Source organism: Barbus barbus, assembly GCF_936440315.1.
Source record: "Barbus barbus genome assembly, chromosome: 36".
Lineage (NCBI taxonomy): Eukaryota > Metazoa > Chordata > Actinopteri > Cypriniformes > Cyprinidae > Barbus > Barbus barbus.
In genome coordinates this window covers 25696572-25714409 of record NC_136714.1, presented here as the reverse complement: position 1 = coordinate 25714409, position 17838 = coordinate 25696572, and the positions used below count along the sequence as shown (strand labels likewise).

At 38.5% G+C, this 17838-nt stretch overlaps 3 protein-coding genes across 3 annotated transcripts; 2 read left to right on the top strand and 1 right to left on the bottom strand.

The window, feature by feature from the left end:
- The first annotated feature begins 936 nt into the window (after positions 1–936).
- LOC306855660 (dnaJ homolog subfamily B member 5-like) lies at positions 937–5055 on the top strand. The gene is made up of 4 exons (XM_079394453.1): positions 937–1289; positions 2119–2365; positions 2655–3163; positions 4388–5055. The coding sequence occupies exons 1-4, from the start codon at positions 1197–1199 to the stop codon at positions 4619–4621; spliced, it is 1083 nt and encodes a 360-aa protein (XP_079250579.1). The 5' UTR covers positions 937–1196; the 3' UTR covers positions 4622–5055.
- A 5815-nt stretch (positions 5056–10870) lies between these two features.
- On the top strand, positions 10871–13203 carry LOC306855663 (protein huluwa; the record flags this gene model as incomplete). Its single annotated transcript, XM_079394456.1, has 3 exons — positions 10871–11401; positions 12709–12895; positions 13037–13203. 3 exons carry the CDS (start codon positions 10871–10873, stop codon positions 13201–13203), a joined length of 885 nt encoding a protein of 294 aa, XP_079250582.1.
- Positions 13204–14015: 812 nt separating this feature from the next.
- On the bottom strand, positions 14016–16602 carry LOC306855659 (large ribosomal subunit protein eL37). Its single transcript, XM_079394452.1, has 4 exons — positions 16474–16602; positions 15535–15670; positions 14697–14781; positions 14016–14119 (listed from the first exon to the last, which is right to left on the bottom strand). The coding sequence occupies exons 1-4, from the start codon at positions 16474–16476 to the stop codon at positions 14050–14052; spliced, it is 294 nt and encodes a 97-aa protein (XP_079250578.1). The 5' UTR covers positions 16477–16602; the 3' UTR covers positions 14016–14049.
- Between the last annotated feature and the right edge of the window lie 1236 nt (positions 16603–17838).

Below are 17838 nucleotides of genomic sequence, written 5' to 3'. Positions count from 1 at the left end.
TGGAGATGGGAACATTGAACTGTCACCGTGACGAGCATAAAGAACTATTGGTACACAAGGGACCAGACTTCACTATCACACGTTAATTGCCTCTAATTGCATGTGTGGGTGAAGCGGTTCTGGCTGTATTCTTCATCTGATTTAATTGCACTGTGAGAAAGGGACATTGCAGTGTGTAGCTAAATTCTAATAAGACTTTATTGCTTGCTCAAAGCATCAGACATGATTTGCCATTTAATAATCAAACTGACATTCAAGCATAGATCTTCACACATGTGGCCAAGGTTTTCAACCAGGGGTCAATGGACAATATAGCCTCAAAACCTTTGGATCAAAACCTTTCATCAAAGTTGTCCTAAAACCAAAATGCGTTCTTGTTTTAGGACAACTTTGATTAACCTTTTCGATCCCCTTCAAATGTTGACTAAGAGAGAATTAAGAGCGAACTAATCACCATTGACGATTTCTAACTTTCCAAATAATAATGTATTTAAAATTATTAGGGTTATTATGAACGAAAAAGCTCGCAGTAAATTTATTTAATTGGTTAGTTGAACGCTCTTTACCCCAAATGGCAATTATTATGTGAGTTTCTAAGTTCTATCAATAGTATGTCTCTTCCAAGTAGGTTAATGAATAAGTTACGCACGACTCAAGCATGAGTGCCTTTTGAAAACGGCATTTTAAATATAAAAATATATGCACATTTCCCTGCGTTCATCTGCTATTATTCTCGCCTTTTTATATGTAGGAATTTTCGTGCTCATTTACTACCATTCTTTGCGAAATATCCATCATTATTGTCATTCACAACTTTCAATCCAAAAATCTGGCCGACAAGTCAAAAGAACAGTCTGTAACGGGAGACCAATTTAGGATGGAAGGATGGAGGGAGGGAGGGATGAGACTCATTGTGAATTCCGGAAACGCTCCTCCACATGGAGAGGTGGGCTGACACATCCGCGTGATGCTCATCTCATTCCGCAGCGGCATCGAGCGTGGATTGGTGGGCACGCGGTATTCCCTTTAGTGTACGTGGAGAATGGGCGTGCTCGGGGAAGCTCGGTCACGCAGCGTGGGCGCCGTGTGTAGAGCACGGGTATAAAAGCTCGAGCAGAGCGGCGAGAGATGCAGCAGACAGCAGCTCAAGCGCTCAGCTCACATTCAACGACAGCAGAAGCATCAGCATCAGCATCATGGTTCTCATCTGGACTCAGTTCGGCGTCAAACACAAGAATGTCAAGTGCAAAGTGCGAGTGATCCACGGAGAGGAGGGATGGACCTCAGAGGTGAGATGCTGCACATTTAAATTGCATGCTAAAATATATATGCATCTATATTCTCCACTACATAATATACACTCACAGACTTTGAGTGTTTATTATATATTGGACAATATAGAGATTAATATCCTATTAAATCCAGAGATACCTCTATATTCTCCAATGTAGAAACCTTTATATGCATACTATATAGTTGGGAATACAGAGGTATATATAGATTAATAAATTGTTATATTGGTCTCTTTATATTTTCCCAAATACTTTGAGGTCTGTTATATAATGGAGAATAAAGAGGTGTATACAACTCTATATTCCCCACTTAATAAAATGCATATAGATTTATATATTGGAGAACATATGATTTTTATATATACACCTCTATATTATCCACTATATAATATACACCCAAAGACTTTGTGAGTGTATATTATAATAGAGAATTTGGAGGCATATAAAAAATCTGTGCATATATATGCCCCACTCACAAACTTTACAGAGTGGAGAATATAGAAACTATTAATTTATTTGGTACTATGAGTGAAAATAGAATATATTTGTTATATAAATGATATATGCTTATACTTTATACTTTTATTACTCAAATTTTGGATTGAGTGGAATATATATGTATGTATGTATGTATTCAACTGACTAAATGAAAAATTGGTCACTAAAAATAGTACTATTATGGGGACTCCCTTTATGTCCATGGTGCCTGCATCCCTGCCTGAACTAAGAAACTTAATCTTTTTATTTGGGATCACCCTGTGTAGGTGAACCAAGGAGAAATGATCATACTCTAAACTCCTGCCATCTGTGTTTGTATAATGTGTAGGAGGTGCGTGAAGAACCCGAGGTGTCTAGCCCCCCGTCTTCACCAGAGTGTCTTGATTTCTACTCTGTGCTCGGTGTGTCAAGTGACTCTAATGAGGAGGAGATCAGACGGGCGTACAAGCGTCTGGCGCTCCGTTACCACCCAGACAAGAACCCAGATGCAGACGCCGAGGACAAATTTAAACAGATTGCACAAGCCTATGATGTTCTGACAGACCCAGAGAAACGCAGCGTCTATGATCAACAAGGTGAGATTAAAGTGCAACCACAAACATATTTAATATGCATGCACATGCAGGTCAAAAAATGCAAGATAAATCACCATTTCAAGTTTCCTACTAACGCTCATTTCAAATGAACACTGAGTTCAGTGGGTTCTCACAACCCCAGCTGAACTGATTCACACACTCGCAGTGCTGGGTGCAAATATCTGCAAACATGATCAATTATTTATCCATACTTTAACCAGCGAATTAACCCTTTTAGCTTTCATGAAACCGAAGACATGCACACTAATAAATCTCTTTTATCTTCAAGGTTTGACCAAAGGGGGTGTTGCTCCGGCTGGGAACAAAAGTGACCCCTCCCACAGTTCCTCGAAAGCCGACGCCCACTCCTGGCGCATGTTCTTCAACTTTGAAGTCGATTCAGACGACGACCTGTTTAACCCCTTCATGCGAAACCCCCTGCCCCACCTCAGTCGGCATCACGGAAACAGGGGCGGGTCCAAGCCATCGAGCGTGGCCGAAGTTCACGAGCTCCTCGTGTCACTGGAGGACATTTTAGTGGGCGTGACGAAGCGTGTGAAACTGACACGCCTCCGGCAGACTGACAAACACACGTTGAGACCAGAAGAGCGCGTGTTCGACGTAGAGGTGAAGAAGGGGTGGAAGGAGGGCACCAGGATCACCTTCCCCCAGGAGGGCCATCAGATCCTCGGCCACGCCCCTAACGACCTGGCCTTCGTTATCAAGGAGAAGAAGCACGCCCATTTCAGACGAGACGGCTCGCATATTGTGTACACTGCCACCATCACGCTGCGAGAGGTGAGATGTGTACTTGTGTACGTGTGTATGTGTGCATGGCAGTACGAAATGTTCCCTCGCAGTCGCCGGTACTCAATAAGCCTCTGCAGAGAGCTGCATCTAAATTTAGCATCTCTCCCCCGCAGCCTCAGCGCGCACACTCTCACACACTCCCCCTCCCATCTCGCACACCACCTCCTCAGCTCTCAGCATCGTCTCACACACATTCTGTCATTTGCTCCTCTCCAGCAGTGGATCTTATTTTGCCTATGAATGCATTTTCTATGAATAAACCCCTAATAATATCTAGAGAGCAGGATGACAAATATAATAGTGATATATACATAAGACAGTAAACTATGATTTCAAATCAGCGTTTATTTTACACCAAATTTACTCAAAAACAACAGAAATGGTTCATCTTTTTGAACAGATTTTAGGAAGTGACACTGTTAGGTAACTCTTCTCCTTAGTAGCCAAGGGTTCATTGATCATTTGATACTAGCAATCTTAAAATGGTCAATTATTGGTCCATTAATTGGCCTGGCTGAAATATCAGGAAATATTCAGTCCATATATAGCCATTTTAAGATTGATTGGCCAATATATTGCAGAAATATTCATAAGACAGCAAGCTAGAATTAATTATTTAATGCACTATATATTCAGTGATTGAGATGATTGGCCGATTAACAAAAGTGATCATCAAATCGCCCATCCTGTTCTCTAGACACCATATTTGGCATCGGCTCTTAAAAACAACTGTTTATTCTTTCGCTCTTTCCAGCTCATTTCCATTTTTACTTTCCACACCAAACCTCTCGCCCTCGTTCGCTCTCTCCCGCTCTCGTTTTTCACATCCACTTCATCTTTCTCTTCCCACGCTTACCCTCCCGTCCCCCGCAGACTGGAGCATCATTGAGAAATGAGAGCGATTAGCGGCTCTTTTCTACCGTTACGTAACTGTAATGTTCAATCTGTCTGGCCTATATTCCGCCCGCGTTCATACTCGCATTATATAAAAGCATCATATATAGACATATAAGTGGATTAGACCTCATAACATATGCCAGAGGGGCATTATAGCTCTTATGCTGCCAAAACACCGCAGCTTGTGATATAACAGATTGTATCTCAAGACAAAGAGAGCTGCCGAGAATCAATACAGACCTTTATAGCTCAACAACTCAAAGATGATCCTATGACACAATGTTTAACAGTTTTCTTTCTTTGTGTTCTCTCCAGGCTCTATGTGGGTGTACGGTTAATGTCCCTACGCTTGACGGACAGATGAAGCCCCTCCCATGCAGTGATGTCATCAAGCCCGGCTCAGTGAGACGGCTTATAGGGGAGGGGCTTCCCCGAGTGAAGAACCCCGCCCAGCGTGGAGACCTGCTGGTCGAATTTCAAGTCGTTTTCCCTGATCGCATTCCCCCGAGCAGCAAAGAAATCATCAAACACAGCTTGGGACAGTGTTAACTAAAGAAAACACACGCTCATTTTGGTGACTGACTTAACGTCAGCTGTTTGTCTCTGTGAGGCACACACACTCAAGTGTGAGACGGGATGCTCACACAGACATATTACATATAGGTATGTAATAACTGTGTTAAGTGTGATTCGTACAGAGATGAAGTGTTTGAGGAAACACACGAACAGCGCACACACTAAACACGCACCTGCACTGATGGTGCTACTCTGAAGTGTTGGCATACTTCTTTAACCATGACGACCTTGTACTCACGTACAGAACTGTCAGTGATTTAGTCTCTATGAGAGATCCCTGTGTCATGTTCCAATGAATTATTTGTAAAGATTATATAGAGAAAATGTGAATTTCAGATATGACCTGGCATGTATGATGAACGCATGTTTTGTAAGCAGAAATAAAGTTTTATTAATGAAATAACTGGAATGGTGTTGCGGTCTTTAATGTGTTGAGCACTCAAGATATAAGATGAAGAACGCATGCATGAATTTAATTCATGAATGATGAATGCATTAAATTGCATACGAGAGGGAAAAAAAGTGTTTAGTGATTAAGGTCAATTTTGAGTTTTTGGGCTATTTTGCTTCCATAGCTTATGTCTTCTTTCAGACTAGTGGAAAGAAAACATCCAAAATACACATTTAAGTGTTTATTTTATTGTTTTATTATATATATATATATATATATATATATATATATATACAGTGCCCTCCATAAGTATTGGAACAGTAAGGACAAAATTGCTCTGTTAGCTGTGGAGTCTGGACATTTGCAAATATGTTTAAAAGATGAATATGAGACAAAACTACAGAATGTCACATTTTATTATTAGCCGTTTCAACACATAGATGTTTTACCAAATAAAAAGAACAGCACTTTTAGAGTTCATTGCACTCATTGATGTGAGCATAAGTATTGGGACAGTTGAACATAAGGCAGATATAAAAGATTAAAAGCTATTATTTAGTTGTAGATCCTTGCACACAATCACAGCAGTGAGTCTGTGACCCATAGACATCACCAGACTCTTGCTCTCATCCTTTGAAATGCTTTTCCCAGCCTTTAATGCAGCCAATTCCAATTGTTGTTTGTTTTGGGGAGTTTCTGCCTTTACTCTCCTCTCCAGCTGGTGAAATTCATGTTCAATCAGATTTAAATCTGGAGATTGACTTGGGCAATCTAAGACTTTCCATTTCTTTGCCCTTATAAATTCCTTGACTGAACTGGCAGGGTGTTTTGGGTCATTGTCCTGATGCAATATGAAGCACTTCCCAATGAATCTGGCGGCATTTTCTTGAATATTGGTAGGCAAGATGGTTTTGTACCCTTCCAAATTCATTCTGCTACTGTCATCATTCATTAAATCATCAGTAAAGTTGAGAGGGCCTGTTCCAGAGACAGCCATGCATGCCCATGCCATGACACCACCTCCACCATGCTTTACAGATGAGGCTGTATTCTTGGGATCATTTGCAGTTCCCTTTTTTTCTCCACATTTTTGTTTTCCCATCACTTAGATAAAGGTTCATCTTTGTCTCATCGGTCCATAAACACAGTTCCAAAACTCTTCTGGCTCACCTTTGTGCTTTTTAGCAAACTCCAATCTTGCCTTTCTATTTTTGGTGCTGGTCAGAGGTTTGCATCTTGCTGTGTAGCATCTGTAATTCTGTGTCAAAGTCTCCTGAGGACAGTAGATTGTCAGAGCATCACCCCAGCTTTCTGGAAGTTGTTGGTGATTTTACAGACACGTCTTTTAGGGTTCATTTTCACAGCTTTTATGATTTGTCTGTCATCAACTACTGTTGTTTTCTCAGCCGATCAGGTCGTTGTTGGTCGCTGGCGGTTTCCATACTCTTGATTTCTCCGTGCCCTTTGTTTTTACTAGAGCTCTAATTGACTTCCTCTTTTCTTTTAGCATCCAAATTGCTTGCTTTTCTCTCAAAGTCAGCTCCCTCATCTTCATCCTGCTTTGTGTTTGTAATCATCGAATGCAACATTCAGAATGCAGAAGTAATGGATATAACTGATACGACACATTCCCTGCTTTAATATCTGAAGAATTAATGCAACAGGACACAGCTGATCACTTAGAAAGACCTGTGAGGCAACTGCTCCAATACTTATGCTCTCATCAGATAGAGGGATGAAACTCTAGAAGTGCTGAACCTCTTGGTTGGTAAAACATCTGTGTTGAATCACCCAAAAATAAAATGTGACATACATGTTGGACACAATTACTGGTCCCCTTAGAAATTCTTATGAGTAAAATATATCTGAAATATTTTCCCATTCATATTCAAAATTGAGCACACCAGCGTGATTATGAACATAAAATTATCCAGCCATGGCTTCCTGTTTCACAGGAATATAAATAGGAGGGAAAACAAACGCCAAATTCCCTTTAATCATCCATCACAATGAGAAAAACCAAAGAATATATTTCTGATGTGCAGCAAAAGATAATTGAGCTTCACAAATTAGAAAGTGACTTTAAGAAAAGAGCTAGAGCAGTGAAAATTCCCATTTCCACCATCAGGGCAATAATTAAGAATTTCCATTCAACAGAAAATGTTACAAATCTGCCTGGAAGACGACGTGTGTCTATATCGTCCTAATGCACGGTGAGGAAGAGAGTTTGAGTGGCTAAAGACTCTCCAAGGACCACAGCTGGAGAATTGCAGAAAAAGGTTTCGGGGTCAGAAAGCCTTAAAACAATATATCAAATAGCACCTACATCACCACATGTTGTTTGGGGGAGGCCTTCAAGAAAAAAAAAAAAAATCAAGAAAAGAAAATGCTTTCACCAAAAAACAATCTTCAGCATATTCAGTTATCAGACACGACTGGAACTTCAAATGGGACTGGCTTCTATGGTCAAATGAAACTAAAAAAATGAGCTTTTTAGCAGCAAACACTCAAGATGGGTTTAGTGAACACCGGGATAAAAAGTACCCCATGTGTACAATGAAATATACTGCTGTATTTTTGATGTTGTGGGCCTATATTTCTGCTGGAGGTCCTGGACATCTTTAGACTCATAGCATCATGGATTCTATCAAATACCAACAGATAAAAAAATCAATAAGTGACTGATTCTGTTAGAAATCTTATAATGGGCCATGTTTGGATCTTCCAACCGTACAATAATCCAAACACAAACCTCAAAAACAAAAATGGGTCACTAAGCACAAAACCAAGCTTCTGCTGGCCATTCCTGTCCTCTGACCTGAACGCTGTAGGAAATGAGTGAGGTGAACTTTAGAGAAGAAGCACCGTCATGGAGCTGTGAATCTGAAGGATCTGGAGTGATTCTGGATGAAGGAATGGTCTCTGATCTCTTGTCAGGTGTTCTCTAACCTCATCAGTCATTAGAGGAGAACATTTAGAGCTGTTAAACTGGCAAATACAGGTTTCAAAAAGTATTGAATAAAAGGATGCCGTTAATTGTGGCCAATATGTATTAGAGAAATCATTTCATAATGATATTTCCCCCCATTTTAAATTCTTATTCTCCAATGAAAGGTTAGATTTTTTTAATAATAGATCAAAAGGATTAACAATGCAGATTTATTTCCATAGCCTTCTTGGATCATATTTACCAAGGGTACCAACAATTCTGACCACGTGTGCATATAAATATACACACACTGCATTAGATATTGGATATTTAAACATAAGTTTCAGAAAACTTGTGCACTGTGATTAATCAACTGGGAAAGTGTGATGGTATATATATAAGTTAACATTATTTACCCTAGTAACCTGTGGTGTCCTGCCTCAAAAATAACTGTCAAAGAGAAAAAAAGATTAATAAAGCAGTTTGTTTATTAATTATTAGTGATGTTCATATTCCACACCAGAAAGGGTGGATTTTTTGCTCTGTGGATTTGAATACTAATAAACACAAAAGCTATATGAGGCCATGGTGTGGTTGATTAAAAGTAGCTACCATACAGTTTGAGCCTTTAAATTTAATCTGTATGCTTTTAATAGTTTCAAAGCCTGATGTATATTCCCTACTGCTTTCTGAAGATGAAAATAGTAACTCTACTTGTATAGCACAAAGTGCTCCATGGGAAAAATGAATCAAGATTACTGTACATCCAAGAGTTCTTCATATACAAAAACAAAAAGATTAAATCTGCTGGAAATGCCCCAGTGCACAAAATGTGGTCTACAAAGAAATGGAAGGACTTGTACACAGGCCAAACTACAATGAAACAGTAAGCCAGACTCCATCACAAAAACATACCTGACCTCAGAGATGTTTGTTTCTGAACAAGAGCAAATCCCTGCATCCATTAGAAAACCTTCCCAGAAATCTGCAAAGCAGCAAAGGGAGAACAACGTCCATATTAAAGCAAATGGTTTTGAATTTAAAGGAATAGTTCACCCAAATATTTAAAATTTGCTGAAAATATACTCACGAAGATGTAGATAAATTACTTGCTCACTTGCTCTGCAGTGAATGGGTGCCGTCAGAATGAGAGTCCAAACAGCTGATAAAAACATCACAATAATCCACACCACTCCAGTCCATCAACTACCGTCTTGTGAAGCGAAAAGCTGAAAAGCAAAGAAAAAAAAGAACTGAGAAAAAAAAAGTAAAAGAAAAAAGGCATGATTTATGCAATTTTTCTTCTCAAATATATCTTCCAGTTTGTGTACAAGTGATCTTTTTCCAAGGAAGGACCTCCACAGTTGAAATAGTCAGAAAATGTGCAAATAGTGGTACAATATATAGTCCTAAAAGATGTGTATTAGTACCTTAAAGTAGTAATATGTATCCTTTTTGTAAAGCTGTGAACCTTTTTATGTAATTAAGTTACAAAGATGACAAATTATATGAGAGGGTACTGCCTCAAGCTGTTTTGCCCCTAATGGTACAATTTTTAAGAGTGTACTGTATATTTGATAGGACATATTTGGCAATGATTCTCTCAAGCTGAACAGACTGGCATTCACAGGAAATGTGCAAATATATGAACTGTCTGAGCGAGAAGAACATTGTCTCGTGTCAGTCATAGGCGTGTTTGTGGCCCATGAATCATACTCACAGTTTAAAATGACACTCACACTTACTCAGGGTCAGAATGGTTGCTTTTAGCAGGGTGTGAATGATCCTAGATATTTCTTCAATTCTATATCTGATGTGTAATGTTTGCTCACCACTGCATCTCGTTCACTTGGGGAAACCACTGTTATGCAGTTGTATTTTTTAAATGAGCTACATATATGCAGAAAAATGTTTCCTTTTTCTTACGTCAAATGAGGCCATTCATGACATTTCATAAAAGATACAGCAACTGTGTGTTTGTGCTTCCAGTATAAGTGGTATATTCCCTGTGGAAGCATTACTCATTTCTAAATTGCTTCAGATAAAGCCACCCGCAAAAGGAATGGACGTAATTATAAGTACTTAAGGGACCATCTAAAGGGCCTCAAGCCTAAGGGAATCAAAGGTTAGGTTAGCATTTTAAATGTGTTTGATGGCTTCAAAGTAATAAGATGTACAGGGTTTGTGATTGCTTTTACTGAAAAAAGACTATTAAAACTACAATCTTAAACTAGACTATACTGCCCTCTCTCCGCCATAGTAATGAATTGCATGGTGAGAATTCTGACAATTTTATTAGTTTTTTTATATTAGTTTAATTTAGCTTTCATTTCAGTTCAGCTGCAGCAATTTTAGTACTTAAGTAGACTTAGTTGGCCATTAAATTTAAATGTAAAGTTTCATGCTTTGAAATTTATCTTAATATTGCATTTCAGCTTTACTTCAATTTAATTCTAATAGATTTAATTAACAGTAAAAACACTAGCAGATATGACTATTTTAACTAACGTTCCCCTCAGAAAACTTGGTTAAGGATTAGCCTACATCAAGGCAATATGCATTTTAGGAATACTGTAGCTCCTTTTTTATTCAGAATAATTATATAAGTGCTTTTACATATTTAACTTCATTATTGTGTTATTTTGAGGGCTTACGAACAAAATAGACGACTTAATACACTAATATCATCTCTGAGGTAAGATTGCAAAGTTGTTGCAAACTGTCGGTGAAAAGCCAAGCTCTTGACGCACTCTGGAGGAATTAATTGATGTCAATGCGGCGCACCTGCGGTTCAACTGTCGGCTGTCAGTTTTAGTCATTTTATTGATATTATTTTACATAAAACAGAGGTGCAATTAAACAAACATCAAAATCATATTGCTTTGTCTTGATTTGTGATGAAATGTCGCAGCTGGGATCGGCTGTGCCCTCATCAAACTTACCTGAGGGCCTCCCGGTGTCCAGTTTGGCCCTCCTGATCCTGGTGCTCATTCCCTGCGTCCTTCTGCTCCTGCTGCTCAACTGCCTGTTCGTGGGATACAAGCTGTTCCGCATGACCCAGAGGAAGAGAGACCGCTGCGGGTCGGAAATCTCGCTCATGCACTCGTCGTTTTCCACCCGCCAGAGAATCACCCGCTTCTCTGATGAGCCTCGGTTCGCTCCAAACAGAAAGACCAACTACGTCTCGGTTTCGGAGCCGATGCTGGCGCCTCCCATCACCTCGTCCCTGACCTCCTCAGCGGAGAGAAGGGCCACCGGGCAGCGCGCCAGGTTTCTACGCCCGGATGGGGCCACTTACGCCGGGTCCGAGTCACTGCGCGTGCCGAACTGGAGGACGAGCGCCCCGGTTCTGCTGCAGTCCAGTGATTCGGACACGGAGCGGGTCAACACGGTGCCACCGAACTCACCAGCACTGCATGTGACTCCCAATGGGGTAGGGTCAAAAACACTAAATCACTAAAACACATGATTTAATGAAATATTAAATAATATCTTCTACTAATTTGAATATAAAGGCCTAATGGTCTCTATTTAATTCCATGGTTGCTAATTTAAAACTTTACTAATATGCCATTTTCATATTGTGGGTTTTTACAAGGCATTATAAGGCACAAAAAGCATGGCATAATCAGAATCAGAACCAGAATGAGCTTTATTGTTTATACATACGAGGAATCAGCAACAGGACACAGATAATAAAGAATAATACAAATATCCAAATAGGCAATGTACAAAGCAGCAAGAACACAATATAGACAATTATGTGTGTACAGGTCTGATATGTGCAAATTTGAAATGGAAAAAAACATATGTATGTGTGGTGAATAAATAATGTATAATAGTGTTCATGAGATGGATTGCCTGAGTAAGCATAGTACCATATTCAAAATTGCTATAATGATATGGGAAAATGTAGTTTTAATACCATGGTTCTTTGAAATGGTAATGCAAATCTATGATAATTTGATTGACATTCTCATATAGTGGGTATTTACTTATCACTTTTTATCCAAAAAGCATGATATTACCATAGTACCAGATCCAAAATACCATAGATTTATGGAAGATTACTACATGCATTGTTTATGGAGTAAAATATTGGTGGCAATGGACAGTGCTGAGTATATTACTTAAAAAATTGTAGTCCATTACTGATTCCAAATTACATGACGATAATTGTAGTTACTAATGTTATCCATTACATTACACATTTTGACTTATTTGACATATTTTTACTTTTTGATTTCTTATATTGCTTGTGATCCAACTCGTTTATCACATTAATGCAAATAGGATAACATTGTACCATATTGATATAAAAATGCAAAGAGAATACAAATATATTCCATTCGTTATTTATTAACAACATGAAACATTATGTCAAGGTTTCTTAAACTGTGGATAAAAGCCTTCCAAAGACGACAGACTTTTGTGAATAATATGTAATCAATAAAAAGTATCTAGTCTGATTACAAGTATTTTAAAACGTGATATAATCTAATTACAAGTACTTTGGAATCTGATTACATAATCCAGGTTACATGTGATCAGTTACTATCCAGCACTGGCAATGGTCTCTATGATCTACAAAACTTTTGGGAAACGCAGCCCAGTTTATTAGTTTTAATCTAGTAGCTGACGAGGAAAACGATTGCTTTCTCTACAGTTTTGAGTCCAAGTGAAATGCGAGGTCAAGCTTGCCCTTGCCCTAATTTAACCGTTTAACTGCTCTGGTTACAGTTCTCAATGCGGATGACTTCCATGCGCAGAAGCAGCACCATGGAGCTGGAGAGCGCTCCTCTGGATAAGATCCGTGTGGAATGTGAATCCGCCAGCATCATCCAGCCAGAGAACTCCTGCTATGTGACGTCATCAAGCCCTTCGGCTAGGGGTTCAGGACTGGACAGTGACTTTGGAGCCAGTGCAGGTTAGTTTTATGATCTCATTCATTGAATTGAGTATGCTTCAAAAGCTCTAACTACATATCCACTACAAATAGAAAACTTCTGACTGGTAGTGTATATTTGGAGTCTGTCCATTCTTTGAATTCTCCCAACTGTTCATTTAGGTGTATCTCTGCGTATCCTTTCTATGGACAGTGATGGTTTCCCGGGCTCTGCCTGGGCATCCGCTCTGGAATGGGATCACTACGACCCAAGCTACGTCACTCAGAACCACGTCCCGAAGCACAGACCTCACGCATCCCCCATCACTACCAAACAGTACTGGGTCTAGAGCCCAAGCTCCAGAGAGAGAGCCTGATGAACTCCAGAACAAGACTCAATTCAGCCATTCTCATTCTAGAACTTCAGTTGAGCGGAGTCTAGATTTCTGTCTGGGTCTAGTGCACTTAATGTTCACTTGCTGTTTTAACTGCAACACATCACGTTGTCAAATCACACACACGATCAAAAAATTCTTCACGATCACAGCTTACTTCTGCAGCAACTCCAAACAGGTTTGTTCTGTTTATGAAAATGCGTTTATAGAATCACCCCACTATTGCTTTCACTTTAGATCACTTTGATTGGCACTGCATTTGTTTTACACGTTGAGTTTCTCACTGTATTGTAATTGTTTGCACGTGATTCTCAGCATGGAGTTACTGAGGTCTTCAGAAGAGGCTGTTTGAGTAATTCACAATTTTGACACGCTACACTCTTGTATTTGTAAAGAAAAAAGTATTTAGATTGTGCCTGAATTGAATAAAGTTTTAAAATACAGGGTCTCATTTTATTGCTGTGGACATCTAATGCAATTATTAAAAAAACTTTAATGTATCAATAATCGTATTCTTTAAGATCACTGTACTCATATGTACATTAGGAGTTTATATAGCAGAACAGCTGATCTTGAGATTTAAGTCTTAAAAAAACTAAAACCACACAAACTGATAAAGACCGACTAATTTCACCATGTTACTCTTTATTTAAAATAATACTTTTCAATCAAGTGTTTAGTGGGTATTGATATTAAAAGGTAATTTGGTTTCAAATGGTTTGAGAAGCTCTGAGTGTGTTTGTGAGATAAAAAGATGAATTCAGACAGACATTTCAAACACCACTTTTTATTGGAAATAGTTTACGAGGAGCTGGACGCAGCCACTGCTGCCCGACGCGGCTTGGGCACGGTTCCCTCACGGAATCCATTTCTGAAATACACAAAACATACTTCAGTCACCTTCAACACCACAGGCCATCACAGACAGTCCTAAAGATAATTCACAAGCCCATACTATAACTGCATGGATCTCAAATCTATCGATTAAGTGCCTCTTTACAGTAGTTTCAAAATCCAACTGGTTTGAACAAGAACAGATCCTAAAGAGACACCCATCTAAATATACAGGTCAGGCTTACCTCAGAACAAAATTATTATCACTGGACAGTCATTTGTTCAGACATTTATTTTTGGACATCATCGGTAAGCTATGCTAAATTTAACCAGACTACAGCCACTCACACAATATCATTGACAGTCAAATATTATGGCATCAAACTCAAACCCTGCTTCGAACTCATAATGTATTAATTCCAGATAATATACAAAAGGAAAAAAAATAAACCACAATTTTGCATGGGGCAGAAATCTGTAAAAATGCAAGGAAAAAGGCACAAAAGTTCAAAAATGCTTCAAGAAAACACTAAACCAAAAGATTAAAGTATGAAAAAAAAAAGCCTTAAAAGCATGAAAATCTGAGCAGACCCACTGCATGCACGTTTACTCACCTGAACCTGCGGAAAACAACCTTCAGGTGTCTCATGCGGCCAGTTCCTGTGGTGCTGCGCCTCTTGGCCTTAACGCTCCAGTTGTCTACAAACAAAAACAATTATTATAAACGCATGAAAATAAAATGCATTCCTCCAGCAGTCCATAAACATCTCAGGCTTACCTCAGTTAAAAGCTGTTATCACTGGACAATCATTTGTTCAGACATTTATTTTTGGACATCATTGGTAAGCTTTGATACACCAGACACAACACATACGTTTTTGCAGTTCTCTCTCAAGGAATAGCTCACCCAAAATTGAAAATTCTCTTAAATTTTAAACCATTGTGACTGATTAAAGATCCACAATAATGCTTTGAGTGAAAATGTTTAGAACTGTTTTGGCTTCTGTCCTGATTCAGAAGACATGACTTTTTACTGGAGAAAGCAGTATTATGGATAGAGGTCTCAAAGAAGTCTTAATGATTGATTTGTTTCTTACAAACACAGCTTTTCACAAGATGTTCACTGGAGAAAGATGAGGATTGTGATGTTTTTATCAGCTGTTAGGACTCTCATTTTGCCGGCACCCATTCACAGCAGACGATCCATTGGTGAGCAAGTGATGTAATGCTAAATTTCTCCAAATCTATTCCCATGAACAAAAACTCATCTACATCTTGAATGGCCTGGGGGGTTTTTCAACATTTTTCCATTTCTGGGTGAACTAATTATTTCATATTACCTACGCTTACCATACGTCTTGTAGCGTGCCAATAAAGCTACTTGAATCAAAATCAATGCAAAACGACCAAACGTTGAGCTGTGAGAGTTCATACACAAATCACGACACTTACACTTTCTCTTGCGCTTGGCAGGGTAGCCACACTTTCCGCAGGTGGACTTCTGCAGGTGATACGCCTTGGATCCACAGCGGCGGCACAGAGTGTGCGTCTTATTGTGACGCTTACCGAAAGATGACGTACCCTTCGTCTGAAAAACACAAGAAATTCATCACATTACTGCTTATATCTTAATTGCTCCTTTTCATATGACAGCTGTATCAAAACATAGCAAGCTGGCAACCATAGCATTCATTCATGTGCAGCTTGCTTGGTTTGGACACTATTATGCCCATAAATAATGTCAATGCAGGCAACTCACTATGATCACAGCTGACTACATTCTGAGATGACCTTCAATATGCTGTCTAACTAGGTTAGATAAATGAGTTTTAGACTATGATGCTCAATAAGCATGTTTAGAAACAATAATGCTAAAAAGCAACTAAAGAATATGATTTCCAAACAAACCTGTTTAGGAAGGAAAGCTCACTTGGCTGAGATTATAATGCACAAAAATGCTGTCTAGAAAGGCAGCTTAATAGACTCGGACCCACAGCCTAGCGTGTTTGCAGAAAGGCTAACCAGCTAACTCATGCCACGAAAGTCTCTCAGAAACAGTAACGCTGGTCTGAGTTTAATTTATACAATTAAACAGTTTCAGACTTATTAACATCCAAAACTACGTATTTAAGGTTAATTAAATGCACACTGGACATAGAGCTAACCGGTATATTTCTCGAGCTCGCTAGAACTGTATGGAAGGCTAAGCGACATGCTAACCGATAACAAAATATCATCTATAACCTCTCAGCATTGAGGAATTACAGATATAACTGATGATATTGAGCCTTCAAAATATATGCTTGTGATATTACTAATGGAACAGTGATTAAAAACAAGCCCAGAATCAGATGTTATAGGATTTTGATGGCAAGGCGCTGCGAAACTCACCATCTTTCCTCAGAGCTGATTCGAAAGAGACCGGAAGAGACGCTGGTGTGCCATTAAAACACCACCGGCGCGCTTCCGGTGCAACAACTAAACACGTCCCCCTACTGTTACACTGCGGACTTCATTTACAACGAGAACAAATACTCCAATTATTTTAATTGGAACAAAGATAAAACGTATTTTCAACCTATTTATATACACAGTGGAAATATTATACACATGTGTTTTTACATATCCTAAACAACTGTATTTTAGTTTAACTGAACATTGTATTTGTAGAGGTTATGTTTAGAGGGAGGATAGGCTTTAGCCTTAGCCTAGGCCTAGTTATATACAGAAAAACAGCGTGTGTGTGTGTGTGTGTGTGTGTGTGTGTGTTTATTTCTGTGGGAACAAAGCCAGCAAGTTTCATTGATTTGTCTTTTCTAAACTGTCTTTGCAAGGGCTCACAGCCACCGCCGGCAACTATAAACAAAAATTACAGAGATGCCAAAAACGTCTGGACTTAAATCATCTATGAGACCAAAAAGATCAAAAGCATTCATTTAAAAGGGGGATGAGTTACAGCATAACAGGGTTGAAAAGAAACATTTTTAGTGGCTTCCCTGCTAAAATAAAAAATAGAAGCCCAAAAGAAACCATCACATAAATTCTAATGGTTTCCATTAATATACCATTATAAACCATTAGCTTTTTCAAGTAAAACCATTACAAAATTCCATTTTGTTGTGTGTTTTGGGCATTTTCCCAATAAGATTTAACATCCCACCAATAGAATGCATCACATACCAGTAGACACCATTATAGTTTCCATTAAAACAATACAATTCCCATTATAACCATTAAATACATTACATTATCTATTGTGTTTTGGGCAGGGTTCTATTGTTTTTTTCAGCAGTTTTAGTAAACAATATGCTGTAAACATGCAAATCATTTTAATAGAAAAAGAATGCTCCAGTAGGCTATAACAAGAAAAAAAATGCACAGTAAAAACTTTTTCTAGGTTTTTCTATACTATATTGTGAAAAGGCATATAGGTAGTATATGCCATTTTATTTAAACATACTGTAATATGATGGGTTTTGGAAGTTAAAAATGTTTCAAGTAGGCCTATATAAATACACACACACACACACACACACACACACATATATATATATATATATATATATATATATGTGTATGTATGTATATATAACTTGATTTAGATTTAGTTCATCTTAATAACAACAGCAACAATATTAATTATGGCAAATTTTGTCATTTTATTTATTATTTAACACTTCACAATAAGGTCACATTATTTAATATTAGTTAGTATTAGTAAATATTAGTTAACTTGAAGTAACGATGAAAAATACT

Excerpts from the sequence above, each read along its gene's own strand:
- LOC306855660 (XM_079394453.1), top strand. The coding sequence starts at position 1,197 with ATGGTTCTCATCTGGACTCAGTTCGGCGTCAAACACAAGAATGTCAAG. Across the intron at positions 1,290-2,118 it reads AGGAGGGATGGACCTCAGAG|GAGGTGCGTGAAGAACCCGA; the intron begins GTGAGATGCTGC and ends TATAATGTGTAG. Across the intron at positions 3,164-4,387 it reads CCACCATCACGCTGCGAGAG|GCTCTATGTGGGTGTACGGT; the intron begins GTGAGATGTGTA and ends TGTTCTCTCCAG.
- LOC306855659 (XM_079394452.1), bottom strand. Across the intron at positions 14,782-15,534 it reads TGCCAAGCGCAAGAGAAAGT|ACAACTGGAGCGTTAAGGCC; the intron begins GTAAGTGTCGTG and ends TTTTGTTTGTAG. Across the intron at positions 14,120-14,696 it reads GTTGTTTTCCGCAGGTTCAG|AAATGGATTCCGTGAGGGAA; the intron begins GTGAGTAAACGT and ends TGTGTATTTCAG.